This window comes from Poeciliopsis prolifica, unplaced genomic scaffold, assembly GCF_027474105.1.
Source record: "Poeciliopsis prolifica strain line A6 unplaced genomic scaffold, Auburn_PproV2 SCAFFOLD035, whole genome shotgun sequence".
Lineage (NCBI taxonomy): Eukaryota > Metazoa > Chordata > Actinopteri > Cyprinodontiformes > Poeciliidae > Poeciliopsis > Poeciliopsis prolifica.
In genome coordinates, this window is record NW_026562410.1 from 1,421,822 (window position 1) to 1,437,133 (window position 15,312).

The window sequence follows — 15,312 nt, forward strand, 5'->3', positions numbered from 1 at the left end:
TAGACCTTTTTACAACCTCATATCCAAAAACACCAAATGATGTAATAAGACGTCAGGATGAGTAATTGCGTGTAATTCATCAATGCAGCCGTTCCAGATCACATGCAAATGGTATTTTTTAGATATTCCCTGTAATTTTTACAAATGTGCCACTTCTTCTGCCTGAATGGAAAAATACAAGCCTGCCAGCACCTTGCAGTTTGACCCACCTATAATTGAATAATGAACATAAGGTGCATTTAGGTTTAGAGAAAAACACCAGCTTCACTTCCCCAATGGTTTGGGCTTCCAGATCAGGGATTTACTCTAATGCCTCATCTTATTAGATTCTTTCTCTGTATTTTTCTGAGAATAAGTATTGTCATCCAACTAGAAAAGGGCCAGTTGCTGTCATGAAGTTATACTTGGGCATACGTAATTGTATGCTTTCAAAACTTTTTTGTCATTTCATCCCTTTGTTGCAAAGGCCATGTAATACAAGGAGCTTAGAGAGTAAGACAGGGTTGCCCCTCCACCGTTCATTGTTGCCCACAGCCAGACACCTGGCCGAATAAAGGCTCCTATGCTTTTTCCTGTGGTTACAAAATAACACATTCAGCCACTTGGAAGCAATTCCGGTAAACCTGAAGCAGAACAATATTAAAATGTAAAATATTCTGATTCATCAGCTCTTGAAAGCCAGTAATTTAACTCTAAATTGTATTTTAAGATTAGATTCTTATTATTTCAATAATAATATTAAATAAACATGTTAGAAATCTACAGCTCTGATAATATTAGTGGTTAATATAAGTTTAGCTGCCGCTGGAAAAATTTAAAATTTAGTTGACATAAAATAGAAATTTATTTAGCAACTAGTAAAACAGACACTACACATTAAATCAAAAATATTCACACAGCACACAGCCAAAATAAACACATCTTTTATGTACATAAAGTGTACACATACTCGAACATATGCGTTTACAAACACACACAAATCTATTCAATTATTTCTAAAAACACCATTTGCAAATGATGCAATGTTTATTGATAAGCAGAACAGGGAACCACAGAACGCAAAATTATGAATCAGGCATGTCAAATATTTATTTGTCTTGCTTAGGATCTACTTCAATTACAAAAATGGTGAGATTCCTCTGTAAAGAAAACCAATAAGAGGTCAAAATATCGTTAAATGATACAAATGGTTTTTTTTGTTTATTTTTTTGGTCTTTCATTGCTAAATTAACTCTTCACTGATGAAGCAAGAGTCTGTAATTAATAGGAGTGACAACTGAACTTATCTGGTAGATGATGACTTTTTTGACTAAAAGAAAATTAATTTTGGTCATATTTGAGGATTTAAAGAAAGGATTAAGCTACCATTAACATTGAGATAAATAGTTTGTGATCCATAAAGTTTCCTTCTTAACTTTTGAGCTTTGACAAATTTAAATATTTCAGAATGCCAGAATGAGATGATGGGGCTCACATGCCACACCACCTTCACCTTTAACACATACATACCCACCAATACATGCACGCAGCGGCCTCTCATAAGCTTCAGTGAATACTAAGTCACTCTTCTGAACATGTTTTTTTTTTGTTGCCCTTTTTTTTCTTAAATGCCAATAACACTTGTGTCTCTGCTGCTTCTTCCATCTTTCCCCTCCTCTCCGATTAGGGTGACCTAGGAGCCCCTGGTCCGAACGGAGTCCCTGGATTAATTGTGAGTAGCGCACCGCAAATTTCAACCCGTCGTCATTTTACTCCGCCAGGTACTTTTGTGATAAACTGCCCACAATCTGAAGGTCGCCATGAACATATTTGAAACACAGAACCAGGATTGATTGTAAACGACGAGTACACAGTTGACAGTTCTCAAAAGTTTGTTGAATCGAACAAAATTCTCAAGGTGCATCATCTTCAAATTAACTATTTTTGTCCAGTAGCTGCCCGCTGCCCACCCATCACCTTATCCTGAATGCCTCTCTGACCCAACAGCCACATAATTGGACCTGATTATAATGTCTCCCTGGTTTCTCTTGTTGTGTCCCATCCTCCGCTGTCACTGTCTCTCCTAGCTGGTCTATTCTAGGCCACTAGCGGTTGTAGAAGGCCTGTAATCGGGGGACTGGTTGATTATAGCTCCGACTCCACATTCATGTCCTCTACACCCATCTGACTCCACTGCATGCCGTACCAGCAGCAATGAGCCACACTTAAATGATTTAAGTATACAAACACCCTCCTCTGGGGAGTCGTTGCTGAAAGCTTTAAATGAAGGCTGGCCACCGAGGAAAGACGAAAATGTCTAGACAGCTGTTCTTGTTTACGCAAAATACAAAAGACAGAAGTTGTCTCTCCTTGTCTCTCATTACGAGTGTCAGAAATGTAATTTCTGGGCCATGTCCTTAAAGTAACTTTTTCTTTCTGTTTTTTTTTTTTGTAGCCTGGCTGCACAGGTTGTTCTGGACTAAATTTTATATAGCTTATAATTCACAGCTTTTTGAAAAAAAAAATTTCAACACCTTAATTTCCACATATTTTTCTTTTTCAGGCACAAACTTTCATGGTTTATGGATAGATCAATAAAAAGTAGTGCAAAATGGAACATGATGCACGGTTTCCAAAAGCTTTCAGAACTAAAATGTGAAAAAGATGCTATGCATTGGCATTCAGCCACCCTTATTAGATAAAACCCATCAAAACAAAAGCCTTCAAAGATCAATTAATAAAGCCCCTTCTCCATTGCCAAGTCTTAGTCTACTCAGTTAAAGTCTGGCTTGGTTCTAGTCAAGTTGGGCGTATCTGTGTTGGCGGTGTGTTCCTCACTATGTGGTATGGGCAGGAAAGTGGGTGGGGATGTGGGAATATGGGAATATGGGCGAGATGTGCAGGAGCTAAATTCGACACTAATTCCAATAATGGTGAATGGTTTCTCCAAGATATCTGCTGGTTATGGGTTATAAATCCATGGGCCAATAAATGCAGAAGGTTCACTTTTTTGAAATTTAATTTAAGATCTCAGAGGTTTGTCAGAAAATATTATGAACTAAATAATATTCTGAAGAACAAGAAATGCACCAGCTAAAGATGCCCAGTGCGCTGGACATGAAGTGGGGCATTATTTAACTCATCCAACAATGGAGTGGGCATCTTCCAAACCTATCAGGACAAGGCTGTCCTCCTAAACTGGCAAACTGCGCAATAATTGCTATAATCAGAAAAGCAGGCAAGAGTTCCCATAGTAACTCTGGAGAAAATGTATTAGTCTCAGGTTGGATCTCTATACAGAACCACTGCTAACCGTCCACAATTCTGGTCAAAAAGAAAACCATTTTTGAATGTATGGAAGGATGTGCTCTGGTCACATGAGACCAAAAAGCAAGTAGAACACCATCTATTGCAGAAAATTAATGTCACATCTTCCTGAACACACCATCCCTTCTATGAAATATGGTAGACTGCTGAGACAGTGAAGCTCAGTCCATGAGAAGAGCTAAACACAGCCGTCCCAAAAAATGAAAAACTGTTCTCGGCAACAAAAGATTTGATTTGGGGTGGAGTTACAGTGTAAGGGATCAAATCAAAGAATGTTATTGGTCTAGTCAAAGTCAAATGACTTGCAGCTGTAACTGTACTGAGTTAATGCATCTGCAAAATATAAACCAATCAAAATGCTGCACTTTTTATATTTTTATTTGTGAAAAAAATTGGAAACCGTGTATCATTTTATTCTACTTCACAATATATTACACTATATGCTACTTTGTGTTGGTCTGTGACTAAAAATCAGTGACATAATTAAACGCATTTATGCTAGTGATTGTATTATGACAAAAATGTGAAAAAGCCCCCCAAAAATTGCATTTTCAAAGCACTGCTTCGTGACATCATTCATCTGCATTAGATGTTCCCAGATAACTAGGGAGAAGCTTTTCTCCATCTAAGGTCTCGATGCCAGAGGATCTGATTTGTTTTAGGGACTTTTTCGATGTCATGTTCTTAAATAATCTACTTTGTCACATATGGAGATACAGCCCCATTCAAAGAGGCAAACATTAGATACACGCAGCCAAAACTCCTTTATTTCAGGCTTGAGATGAATCATAATCTTGGCCTGTGAATGTTCGCATATTATCATGCATTCTTCTCTGTAGGGTGATATGTGCATGGATGATCTGGAAGCAATGATTTTTGTTCTTGCAGTTGATAAACAAAATTAGATACTGTTCACATTGTCTAAGTGTCAAAGGAATATTTTTGAAACTATCTCTACTTTATGCATGTGTTATCACTAAACGGTTATTGTCTTTTCCCCTCTTTTTTCTGGCTTTAGGGTGATATGGGGCCTGTGGGAGAAATGGGCCCTCCCGGACCGACTGGACTCAAGGTAATCTCTGAAACGCACAGACGGAAAGTCCATTCTTGCGTTGCTTGTCAATGGCAGCCTTACATGTGCTATGAAACAAAAGAATGGTTGGAGTCGCAAGGATGGCCATTCCTGGTCCTCAAAAGCAGACGTCATGCATGTATCATGTGTAGCCTTGCTCCAACACACCTGAATAAAATTGCTGACCAGTTCATGATTCAGGTGTGTTTAAGCAGGGAAACATCTAAAACCTCCAAGACCCGGACTACTGACTCCTGGTCTGTTGTCCTCTGAGCAAACTGTATGTTGTAACTCTAACCTGCGTGTGGGTCTTTTCTCCAGGGGGTACCCGGAAATTCTGGAGAACCAGGACTGAAAGGTGATAAGGTGATCTCAATATTCCTGTTATTGGCCTGTGTTATATGCAGCATGTGATTATCATGTGCTCTTTTTATGCAAATGTACTCAGCCTTTAGATATCAAGCACATTGTAATTGGAAATTCATTACTAAAACATACTTTTTATTTTTATTTTATACATTGTTACAACAAGACTCTTGGAAGGTTTTATTTGAACCTGCCTGCCATATTATTTTTTCTGATCTGCATTTGTGAGAAATCTTAAACTTTCTGAACACTGAATATGATTAGCCATTGAAAGAATCAGTTTTTGAAACATTTCATATTCTGAAGCATTTTGAAACAGATGTGTGTGTGCACCATATTACACAGAAGCTATAAAAATTTGGGTTGATGGTAATTTCATCTTGTTGTAAAATTACTGTTCAGTTGAGCTCTCCAATCAGTTGAGTCACACTTCTTAAATCAGCTTTAAAAAATTTAAGCTTGTGCACTTTCTAAAGACTATTACAACACAAAAAAGCACAAATAATGCTCTTGTGCTGCAGTGGAATTAGAGGCCATTGGGCTTCATGTATTTACATTTGAATTTGAATGAAACTGTATGATGGAGTTATATTGGAATGAACTGGATTGGTTTGAACTGAATTTGGCCCTAGAGCAGCTTGAAAGGTGCACGCTTTTATTGTAACAGAAAAATCAAAGAGCCTGAAATACTTTCTACACACATAATGTGACATAATATGAATTTATACTTTATCCTGTTCGACTGAACTAACAACAAGCTTGTCTGTTTGAGGGAAAACAGGTTTGAAAAAAAAACTTAAGCAGTCTATTTAGAACTGCTTACAGTTGAGTCCATCTTGTCAGAAAGTCTTGCACAGTCTAAAGAAAGTTATTTCTACAGCATGATACTGCCTCCTCTGTGTCTCATATTGTAGATTTTGCTTATTTGCTGATGCTCACTGTTGTTTTTGACCAGAACTTTCCTTTTGGAGTTGCGGCCATAAGTTACAGTTCGGGTTCATCAGCCCATTTAGCCTATTGTTGCACGACGTCTTGAGAAACAGCCAAGATCAGGTGTTTCAAAGAAATGGGTTCTGCCTTTCACTTCTGCTCCTTTGTCCAGACAAACGGAGAATTCAGTAGATTGTTGTCACATGTAGAACAAAAACAGTGCTAATCAGAAAATCCTGCCATTTCTTCAGTGATACTGTGGGCCTCTTGGCAGCCTCTGTGACCATTATTTGTCTGTCCTTTTAGCTGTTACGGAGAACAATTGTCACAGTTGTTTTGTGTTTTCCCCCTACTACAGATTTGTTTGTATTTCAGTTGATAAAGGATATGTGTCACATTGGAGATGGAAAATATTATGAAGTGACTCCTGATGGTCTAATATGTTTACATCAGAAAAAAGGCTTTTTTTTTGTAGTTCTTTTGGATCACATTTCTTTCAAATGTTGAATGGAAATGAGTTCGGTTGAATTGCGTGAAGGATTTGCTAGCACTCCAAGTTCGTTTGACTAAGATTCAAAAAAGATTTATAGTTAAATCAGAAAATGAGAAAAGCCAAACAGATTTCAAAACGTGTCTTCCACCAGCAATAGAAACCTTTCATTTTGGTTGTCTCCATTCACAGTGGAGCTAAAATGAGCAAATTGCTGCAATTCTCAATTTGGTGAGATCTGACTCACTCTCTGAAACAGATGGTGCAGTGGAATGAAGCGACTGTTATCAGACATATTGACACCACATGAAGACCTTGGCTTATCCATTGAACTACATTCATTGTGCATTGACAGTTGCGATTTATAGGGTACTAATTTGTTTTGTGTGTTGAAAAAAGTAGAGTATTTATAAGGTAGAGTATTACGCCCACTTCCCTAATGTTTTTCTTGCACTTTTCTCTCTTTTTTTTTTTTTTTTTTTTTGTCCAAAATCCATTCGTCATCCTCTGTGCATTTGCATCATTCTCTGCATATCAGGGGGACGTTGGGATTCCTGGACAGCAGGGGGAGATTGGGTTCAAAGGAGATAAGGTAGGCATCTTCTGTAGCACATTTTATAGTGGAAATCCTCTCACATGGTCCTCGCAAGGCCCCCCACTGACTAAACCTCATTAGGCCTTTCTGTGCACACTTGCTTTTGATCATGAATATCCCTTATTACACAACCGCTGTTGTGCTGCTGCCTCCACAAAATGACTTAGCCAGATGTCTACTGTCCACCTTATGGAAACTCTTCTGTCAGTCTTTCACATTTGTCTCTCTGCTTGTAAGTAAAATCTAGTGCAACAGAGACCTAAGTGGCCTCAAGAGATACAGAGTATGGAGCAAAATCATGCATGTCTAATGTCTGTTTCCCTAAAGAGGAATCAAATGTTTTGTTTAGAAGTTTTTTTGGATACTATTTGTTGAATGTGTCTTGTTTGCACTGGTTAGGGTATCCAAGGAGCGCCAGGTTTACCGGGCATTCGTGGGAAACCAGGACCACAGGTTAGATCTGATCACTCTCAAAGATTACTTTAATATGTTAAAATGTTTATGAAACACTTTTTATCTTGATTGATAGACTGAAGGCTTAAAATGATATCAGCTAACATGACTTAATCTCTTTATGTGATTTCTGGCATAAAAGTCCTTTTTTTGTACTTATTCTTTTTAAGTGCTGCACATTTACTATTAAATATTAAATGTAGTCAGTTTTTTTATCTTTTTTATTGGACACACCTGATAATGTTTTGTAAAAAAAAAAAAAAAAAAAAAAACTTTTATTTTAATCTGACCTGATCCGACAATTCCTTAAAATTAAATGTAACTAAAGCACTTTTAAATCTTTACTTCACTTCTTTTAAGTTGATGATTATGCTTAGGAACTTTAAATGTGTTATTCATGAATTTCCTGAGCATTTTAAGAGCCCCAGTGAGACGTGAGTCTCACAGAAAATCTGTGGAGGTAGCTTGATAAACTATCACTATGCCAGTGGGAACATGGACGAGGCTGGTCATTAACCTGCCATTTTTAATCAAATGTGACTAAAAACTGATATTTGAAGTCCGTGTAAATTGTTTTGCTTTTTATGATTAATGTCTGTCTCAAGAAACAAACTTCCAAGTTGAATAATTTGAAATCTATTTTTGCCAGGGATGAGAATATTTTTGTGCTTGTGTATCTATGAGATTTGTCAGGGAAAAAATGTTTTCTCTCCTGTCATTACAAACTGACAAACTATATTGAGACTTTATCTATAAGTGTGTCTGATCAAATGGGGTCTGAGTTTAGTGTAAAAACTCATGCTTATTGTTAAGTATGGTAGAGGATCAATGATGCTGTGGACCTGTTGCTCTTTTTAAGGCCTTGGGAATTCATTTTGAATATAAATCTGGTCATCTGGTAGACAACTGAGCACACCTAGTATTCATGCAGTGTGCCTATGGATAAAAGGAAAAGCATATAATAAAGTTTTAGCACTTCACATTTGCATATGAGACAATGCCAGCACAAAAATATTTCATTAAATTCTTCTACTGTTTTAATAGGGGAAACTAGGAGAGAAAGGTCCTGATGGAGCACCTGGACCACCAGGCCCAGAGGTTTGTGTTTGCACTTTGATTGCTCTGTTGGGGGTGTTTATTATTATTCTGAAACAAAAATGATGTCTATTCTCTTATCGTTGGGGTCAGGGTTTTCCTGGTGACATGGGACCACCGGGAGAGAACGGCGTCGAAGGACCAAAGGTGAGTTAAACTGTCCACTTAACATGCCCAGCTTTCAACAAGCATGACTTAAAGCACGAATCAGAACATGGCAGTTGCCCTCCATCTGTGTTGAAGCACAGCAGGGATTTCCACTAATGTTAAGCTCTGTAGAAATCAACTTTTTAAGAACCAGGGTACCTTGGCTGGAAACTTGTGTGTTAAAACCCAAATTTAAACCCCAGCATTGACTGAAATTGCATTTATTTTTCCCCAATCAAGGGAAAAATAGGAGACCGAGGTTTACCGGGGCCCCGAGGGATTCCTGGCCTGGAGGTAATTCTGACCGACACTACCCAACATCAAGGGAAGACACTAACATTTCATGGCACCAGCCCTGCCGTCAGCTAGCAACATTTGATATCCCAAAAACATAAGCTGTCCTGAGATCTGTATTCTCTGTTTCCAGGGAGACGAGGGTCCGATCGGGCCACCGGGACCATCAGGACTTGAGGTGAGATGAGAAATCAATCTGAATATGTTTTGGATTATGCAAAGTTCAGATAGATATGATAAGTGCTCACTCTTTAATCTCCACAAATCTGGTTATTCCTTTCAAATTAACACATAAGATAAACATACTGGTATTCTTTTTTTATTAACTGAAAATACCTGCATTAAATAATTTGTCTGATGTGATTTTATTAAATAGTTTTGTCCTATATTACAGACATGACTCCTACTGTAGTTTTGTAAACAAAATCTCCGTCCTCTTGTGTTGTTTGTTCATCATTAAGTCATTTTAAAAAGAACGTTTGTAAATTTAAATTAACATTGCTGGGAAATCAATAAATTGGGCAGTAAAAATGTTATGCTTCTGCAGTCTATTAACTGCAGTTCTGTTTTAGTACTCATATTTAATTGTGCATGGAAACGTTTATTGTACCTCTTTTTTAATCATGGGCTGCAATAACATGATTTTAAAAAGTTTTTTTTATCTCTCTTCCTCTCTCAGGACAAATAAAAGAAATTGCATGTTTTGCCGTTTTATTGAGACTGCTGCAAGTCTCTATAACAACATGTGTAGTCCTTCACTTTGGCCGCCAGGGGGTGATAGCGTTCATCACCATGTTCAGAGATGACTCAGATTTAAAGCGAATATAAAAACACTGGAAAATGGAAATAGCAAATATAAGTTTTTACTTTATTTTTCTTGCAGACATTTTATTAACTGATGAAAAAACATACTCGGTCATATATGTTTCCAATTTAATTTTCTGACTTAATTATTATTCCAGATGTAACAGGTGAATCTTTCTTTCTCTGCACTTTCTATCAGTCTGACTCCCTATTGACTTGCCCACATTCCGCCCACCTGCTTGTCTCATAATCTGACTCAGTTTCTTGTCTTCTGTCCGAGGGGAAGTACTGTTTGGCTCCTGCGGGAGCTGTGATTTATCTCTGGCCAGGTGCCGCGAGTAGACCTGCACATTCACTGCTCTAACAGGAATGATTCCTCATCCTTACCTTTCTTTTTTCCAGCGCCTGTGCATTTTTATATGATGCTCCTTGCATTCCCTCTTGGCACTGCACCTTTTTTTTCCACTATTATTATTATTATTATTATTATTATTATTATTATTTTGTATCCGTTTAGTCATAAAATTGCAGACATGAATATAAATCAAGTGACAGGAAGTCACAAGTCCAGGAGAGCAACTATTCAACCTCTTATTGCAACCTAAATTGACTTTTATTGCCTGTTTGAGTGAAATAAAGTGTAAGATTTAACTTTTTTAGAACGGCTGCCAACCTTTGTGAGCTAAAACTTTGGAAATACTGAGTCACTCAGTCTCACGGAGTTTGGCTGAGACATTTCTGACCTAGAGGTATTGCTGGTTCATAAAAAAAAAAAAAAAAAAAAGAAACAGTTTTCAGTCACTGAACACTTTTGCAGCCTGCCTAAATGTCCTGTCAGGATTACCTGCCGATGTAATCAGCATGCACCCTGGAGATTTTCCACTGATCTCTCTTTAAACTGGTCCCGTAAACAGACCCTTTCCATTCACAGAGCGTTTGTGATGAATGTTAACGATGCGTTCACTTCTCAGTGAATGTCGGTTCCTCACTGTTAGTAGTCATATGGCTCTTTTGATTTTTTATTTTATTTTTTTTTCAGGGTAGAATGGGAAGAAAAGGATTTCCTGGGAAGGTTGGTCCAGAGGGAGTGAAGGTGAATGAACTCAAACTCATTTACCATTCTTTTCCATTTTCCAAAAATACAGAAGTGATGCATATTTCATAATAACTCAATGAATGACAGTGGATTTGCATCTGCAGGGAGAAGCCGGTGTCCCAGGAAAAGTTGGGTCCATGGGAGAAAGAGTAAGAATTCCTGACATTGCTCCTTCCTGTGTTGAATGATGGTCCCCCCCACAGCCACTTATCCAGGAAACTCTTTCCATTCATCCATCCAATGCTGAATTTTTACATTTCAGGGATTGGTGGGTTTCATCGGACCTGTGGGAGAGGCAGGGCTGGCAGGAGAGAAGGTAAAACTCCAAAAAAAAAAAAAAGGAAATGAAAACAAATGGATCAATTTATTTCTAAATGCACCCTTAACTTGAAACTAACTTTTATACTTGTGCATTTTAGGGAGACCGAGGAGAAATGGGCCTTCCCGGACCACCCGGAGTAAAAGGATCAACGGTAAGAAAAACTAAAAAAAATTAATTTAACTCATCAGAATGTTCAATCATAAACTTAAACATGAATATAGACATAAGGTGGTTCATCAGTAAAGATCACAATGTATCATGACACCCTTTGCATTACAAGGGTTGTGAAAAGACGCAGCTCTTCATCTTGACCTTCTGGTCCTGAAGTGTGACTCCCTTCACTGCCACCTACTGGGCAGCTATCAGAACTAACCCCTATATTTCTTCAAATTCACATGGCCACCAGTCAGTCACAAACTTTGTGTTAATTATCTGTCCGTCAAAGTGAGCTTTATGCATTATTGGCTTTGTTTTGCCACAATGTTTTAATGCCTGTTTAAAAAACTGAATTCATAATTTTTTTCCCCACTTGGAAGGAAGGTCTAAGCTAGTTTATGATAATCCAAGTGTGAAAAAGTTTCCTCACTGTTTGAGTTATTTGGGTCCTTACTGTTACATCTCATGTTCACCATATGGTCAAAGCAGTATAGTTGTAAATGGTGCAATACTTACTCAAACAAAGGGGTGGTTATTCCAATAGAACCCATACAATGATTTATTTTGCTATTGGGATCTTATTACTACGGAAAGTTTTAAATCATCCCAAATGCCAAAAAGATCTTCCAAAAAAAATAAAAAGATGAAAAAAAATGAATAGTCCTGCAGGAGTATTGGCATCGTCCCGAGTTCTGCAGGACATGATCCTTTATGATGGCTGTTGGAGCTACAAACACTTCTTTTCCTTGAGATTATTTATGAATTCTCAGGGCTTTTTTGTTTCTAATTCTGTGACTGTATGTGACACGTTTGAAAATCCTTGAATTTTTCCATACTTTATCTTGTAAAAAGATCCACACTCCTTAATCATTTTTAAAAATGTTCTCACTGCAACCACAAACTTTTTCTTTTTATTAATTTGGGGGAGACTGTATGTGTGATAGACAAACAGAAAGTGGCGCATTATTGTGTCTGTATTCATTTGTGTTCAGCCCTACTAGAATAGTGCTTTGTAAAAAAAAAAAAAAAACAACATTTTGCTGAAAATTCAGCAGTAGGACTTTTTGAGTATTGGTCCTTTAACTTTGTACATCCAGAAACCAACATTTTGGATGATTATTTTTTGTAGACTTTATCAGGATTGGAAGAATTATCTTTGAATCTTTTCACAAATTCTCAATTCAATTGATATAAAAACACAAATGTCTTACATTATTCCATAGTGTCTGAAGGTGAACCTCTCCCTGTGTCATGTCTTGTTCAACTTCTGATAGATTATTTTCCAGAATTGCTCTGTCCATTTTCTCAATTCATTTTCCCATCAACTCTTATTAACTGTTGCTGGGAAGAAAATAAAGCAATCCTGCAGCCTGGTGCTGCTATGATCAAGTCTCGTTTGTTCGTGGCGATGCTCAGTGTTAGTTTTCCACCACACGAAGCCAAAACAAGCACATAAATTAATATCACCTTTGTGAGTTGATTTATTTTTAGATTTTTTACTGCACACACTTCCCTTTTGTTTCAACAGCAACAACTGCTTATTCAGTCTAGACATATGTGAGGCATAGTTGAGATGCTTTCTTTGACAAAGCTCCAAGTTGGTCTAAAAAATAAACCCATACAATCCACTTTCAAATTCAGAAAAATGGCTACTTTAATGTTTTGTTTTTTTTTCTTTTATGGACCATTCAGTGTATATGACTGTTTGGAGAGGAGGAAGATTTAGTTATCACTGCTGTTGGCTCAGAGCCAGCTGGATTTCCCCTGAGGACATTAGCACTCATACACACTCTCACTTTAAAGGAAGCTCTCTGTTGGCTCTCTTCCTCATCTCCAAAGCAGAAACAGACCCTTTGGAAAAAGAAGGCATCACTAAAAATGAGAGAAGCTGTTAACAGAAAGCTCTTACTGTAAGCGCCGATGTTTTATTTCTGTGGACTCATGACGTCAGAGGTGCCTGCTACGCTGCGAGGCCAGCAGACTGAATGGATTTTATTGTTCTCAGATGTTCTGGGGAGTCTGACCAAAACATTCCCCATTATTCCGTTCGACTTTTACAAATGGGCCGGCCGGTAAATTGAGTCCAATAAAATAAAGAAAAAAGAAAAGAAGCGAGAGAAAAAAGGAGCCAGAAGTGGCATGTTTTCTTATTTAAAATCAGCTCCTTAAGCTGTCCTCTGCCCTCTCTGATTTTCTCTATTTGCACATTAAATCTGTTTTCAAGCACAGAGTCTTACTCCAGCAGGAAATTTTATATATTCCTGTTAAGGAAACTCTGCACAGTCTAGTTGATTTACACCAAATTAATGTGAACACGTCTGTAATTAATTCCAAATTGGAGAATTAACTCTGGAGAAACTTCTTTCCAAATACTGTAATATCTGCAGACTTAGCTATATGTCTTGTGAATAAACCACAAAAGCTCCTTTCTATCATTTTCTTTTGTAATTTAACGTTGAAATTTTTTGTCTTTTGTGCATATGTGCAAACACAACAGGGCCACCCAGGGACACCGGGTGAGACTGGACCTCCTGGACCACCAGGAAGACCAGTAAGTCATCACTTTTTTTTTTCCCCTCCTTTTTTTTATTTTGCACTCAAAAGAAAATCACTGAATGCTCTTTTTACTAGAACTATAAGTCCAGCAACTGTAGACGATCTCATTATGTAGGGTAGAATTCCCAATATGCTGCAGAGTTTTCCTGAGCATTATGAACTTTGACGGCCTCCCACTGAACGCGCATTATCCGCCTGTCAGTCACAAACCCAACACCTATAACCAACTACAAGCTGCTACCAGCCCCCCTCGTCCCTGAGGTGTGTCTCTACTGTGGCCCGTGCGTGGCTTAGAGCAGGCCCTGCCCCGGTTCAAAGTGGGGGCCACTGAGCCACCAAAACAAACATAAACATGGAACTTTGGGGGCAGCAGGACAGGATTCCTGAGCGGGCTCTTTAATTGGTGTGAGTGACAGATCTAACAACAAACCCTATACTGTGTTCCCGAGGTCAGGCTGCTCCCTCCCTGGGGTCAATAGCCAGGGGGCCCTCTAGTCTGTCAGTGTAAACCTTTGTTTTATCTTTCCATCCTTTTTTTTACCCCATCTCCTTCCCCCTTTATTCCCTTTTTTTTCTTTTGTTCATTAGGGCCCTGCCGGAGCAAGTGGGCCAGCCGGCACCAGAGGACCCAAAGGCTTGCGGGTAAGCCAGCAGGTTGACACAAGCTTTAATCGCTGATCTGCTGTGAAGGCGTTCCAGCATCAGCCAGTGTGGCTCAAGCAAGTGTGTAAATATTCCGATGTTTGTTTATGAGAGAAATAAACAGCTACTTCTGCAACTTCTGCACTACCAGAAAACATCAGGAACCGAGTGAGGTGGCATCAAGCTTCCTCAGAGACATTGTTTCACTTTACATCAGCAAACTTAAATCAGTTTTACTGGCATTTATGTGATGGATTAATACATGGTAGTACATCATTGTTAAGTCGCTGCAAAAGGATACATATATTTACATTTTTAACAAATAAAAAAAATATAAGAGTGGCATGCCATATTTTATATTTGACTCAACTCCCTTGAGTCAGTACTTTTATATGCGGGCACGTCCACAAGTCTTTTGTTGTTTTTTTTGCGTAAAACCGCACATTTAATTTGCACATTTAAAAATGTCCTCTCTTTGCAAAACACTGTAAGCTCATTGGCATTGGAGTGTGAGCATGTCTTCTGTCTTGTCACAGATTCTCAATCAGATTTAAGTTTGATTTGAAGAGTTTTCAATCCTCAAAAAGTGTTCCTGGAGGGTTACCCTGATTGTAGCTCCATCCACTTTTTTGTAACAATTCTGATAATCTTCTATATCAGCGTCAAAGATAATCATCCACATATGACAATGATGATGATGACGACGGTGATAATGCTACCACTATCATGTCTAACTATGGGTTTGGTGTATACAGGTTGATGATCAATTTCGTTCTGGCATTTTTTTCTCTGTTAAAAATAGATAGAAAATCTGAAATGAATACACACCTGAAGCCAACCATGATTATATTAATTTCTTAGAAAAACAAAAATAAAAAGAATACCTTGCTTTCAAAGCTTATGCACCAATCATATATTGGAGACAGTGGCTTTAATATAGTTATGTTTGTTCTCTGTTTTCAAGGCAAAGAAGATTAAGTCAGCCAAA

The 15,312-nt window shown here is 38.0% G+C and overlaps 1 protein-coding gene across 1 annotated transcript in view; it reads left to right on the plus strand.

The window, feature by feature from the left end:
* col27a1a (collagen, type XXVII, alpha 1a) overlaps window positions 1–15,312 on the plus strand; it is a 75,546-nt gene that overhangs the window by 42,848 nt on the left and 17,386 nt on the right. Inside the window, exons 14-28 of the mRNA XM_055052378.1 lie at window positions 1,667–1,711; window positions 4,325–4,378; window positions 4,700–4,744; window positions 6,703–6,756; window positions 7,159–7,212; window positions 8,257–8,310; window positions 8,401–8,454; window positions 8,695–8,748; window positions 8,882–8,926; window positions 10,592–10,645; window positions 10,753–10,797; window positions 10,911–10,964; window positions 11,068–11,121; window positions 13,624–13,677; window positions 14,271–14,324. Coding sequence (XP_054908353.1) covers window positions 1,667–1,711; window positions 4,325–4,378; window positions 4,700–4,744; window positions 6,703–6,756; window positions 7,159–7,212; window positions 8,257–8,310; window positions 8,401–8,454; window positions 8,695–8,748; window positions 8,882–8,926; window positions 10,592–10,645; window positions 10,753–10,797; window positions 10,911–10,964; window positions 11,068–11,121; window positions 13,624–13,677; window positions 14,271–14,324 — 774 coding nt within the window. The remainder of the gene's footprint in view (window positions 1–1,666; window positions 1,712–4,324; window positions 4,379–4,699; window positions 4,745–6,702; window positions 6,757–7,158; window positions 7,213–8,256; window positions 8,311–8,400; window positions 8,455–8,694; window positions 8,749–8,881; window positions 8,927–10,591; window positions 10,646–10,752; window positions 10,798–10,910; window positions 10,965–11,067; window positions 11,122–13,623; window positions 13,678–14,270; window positions 14,325–15,312) is intronic.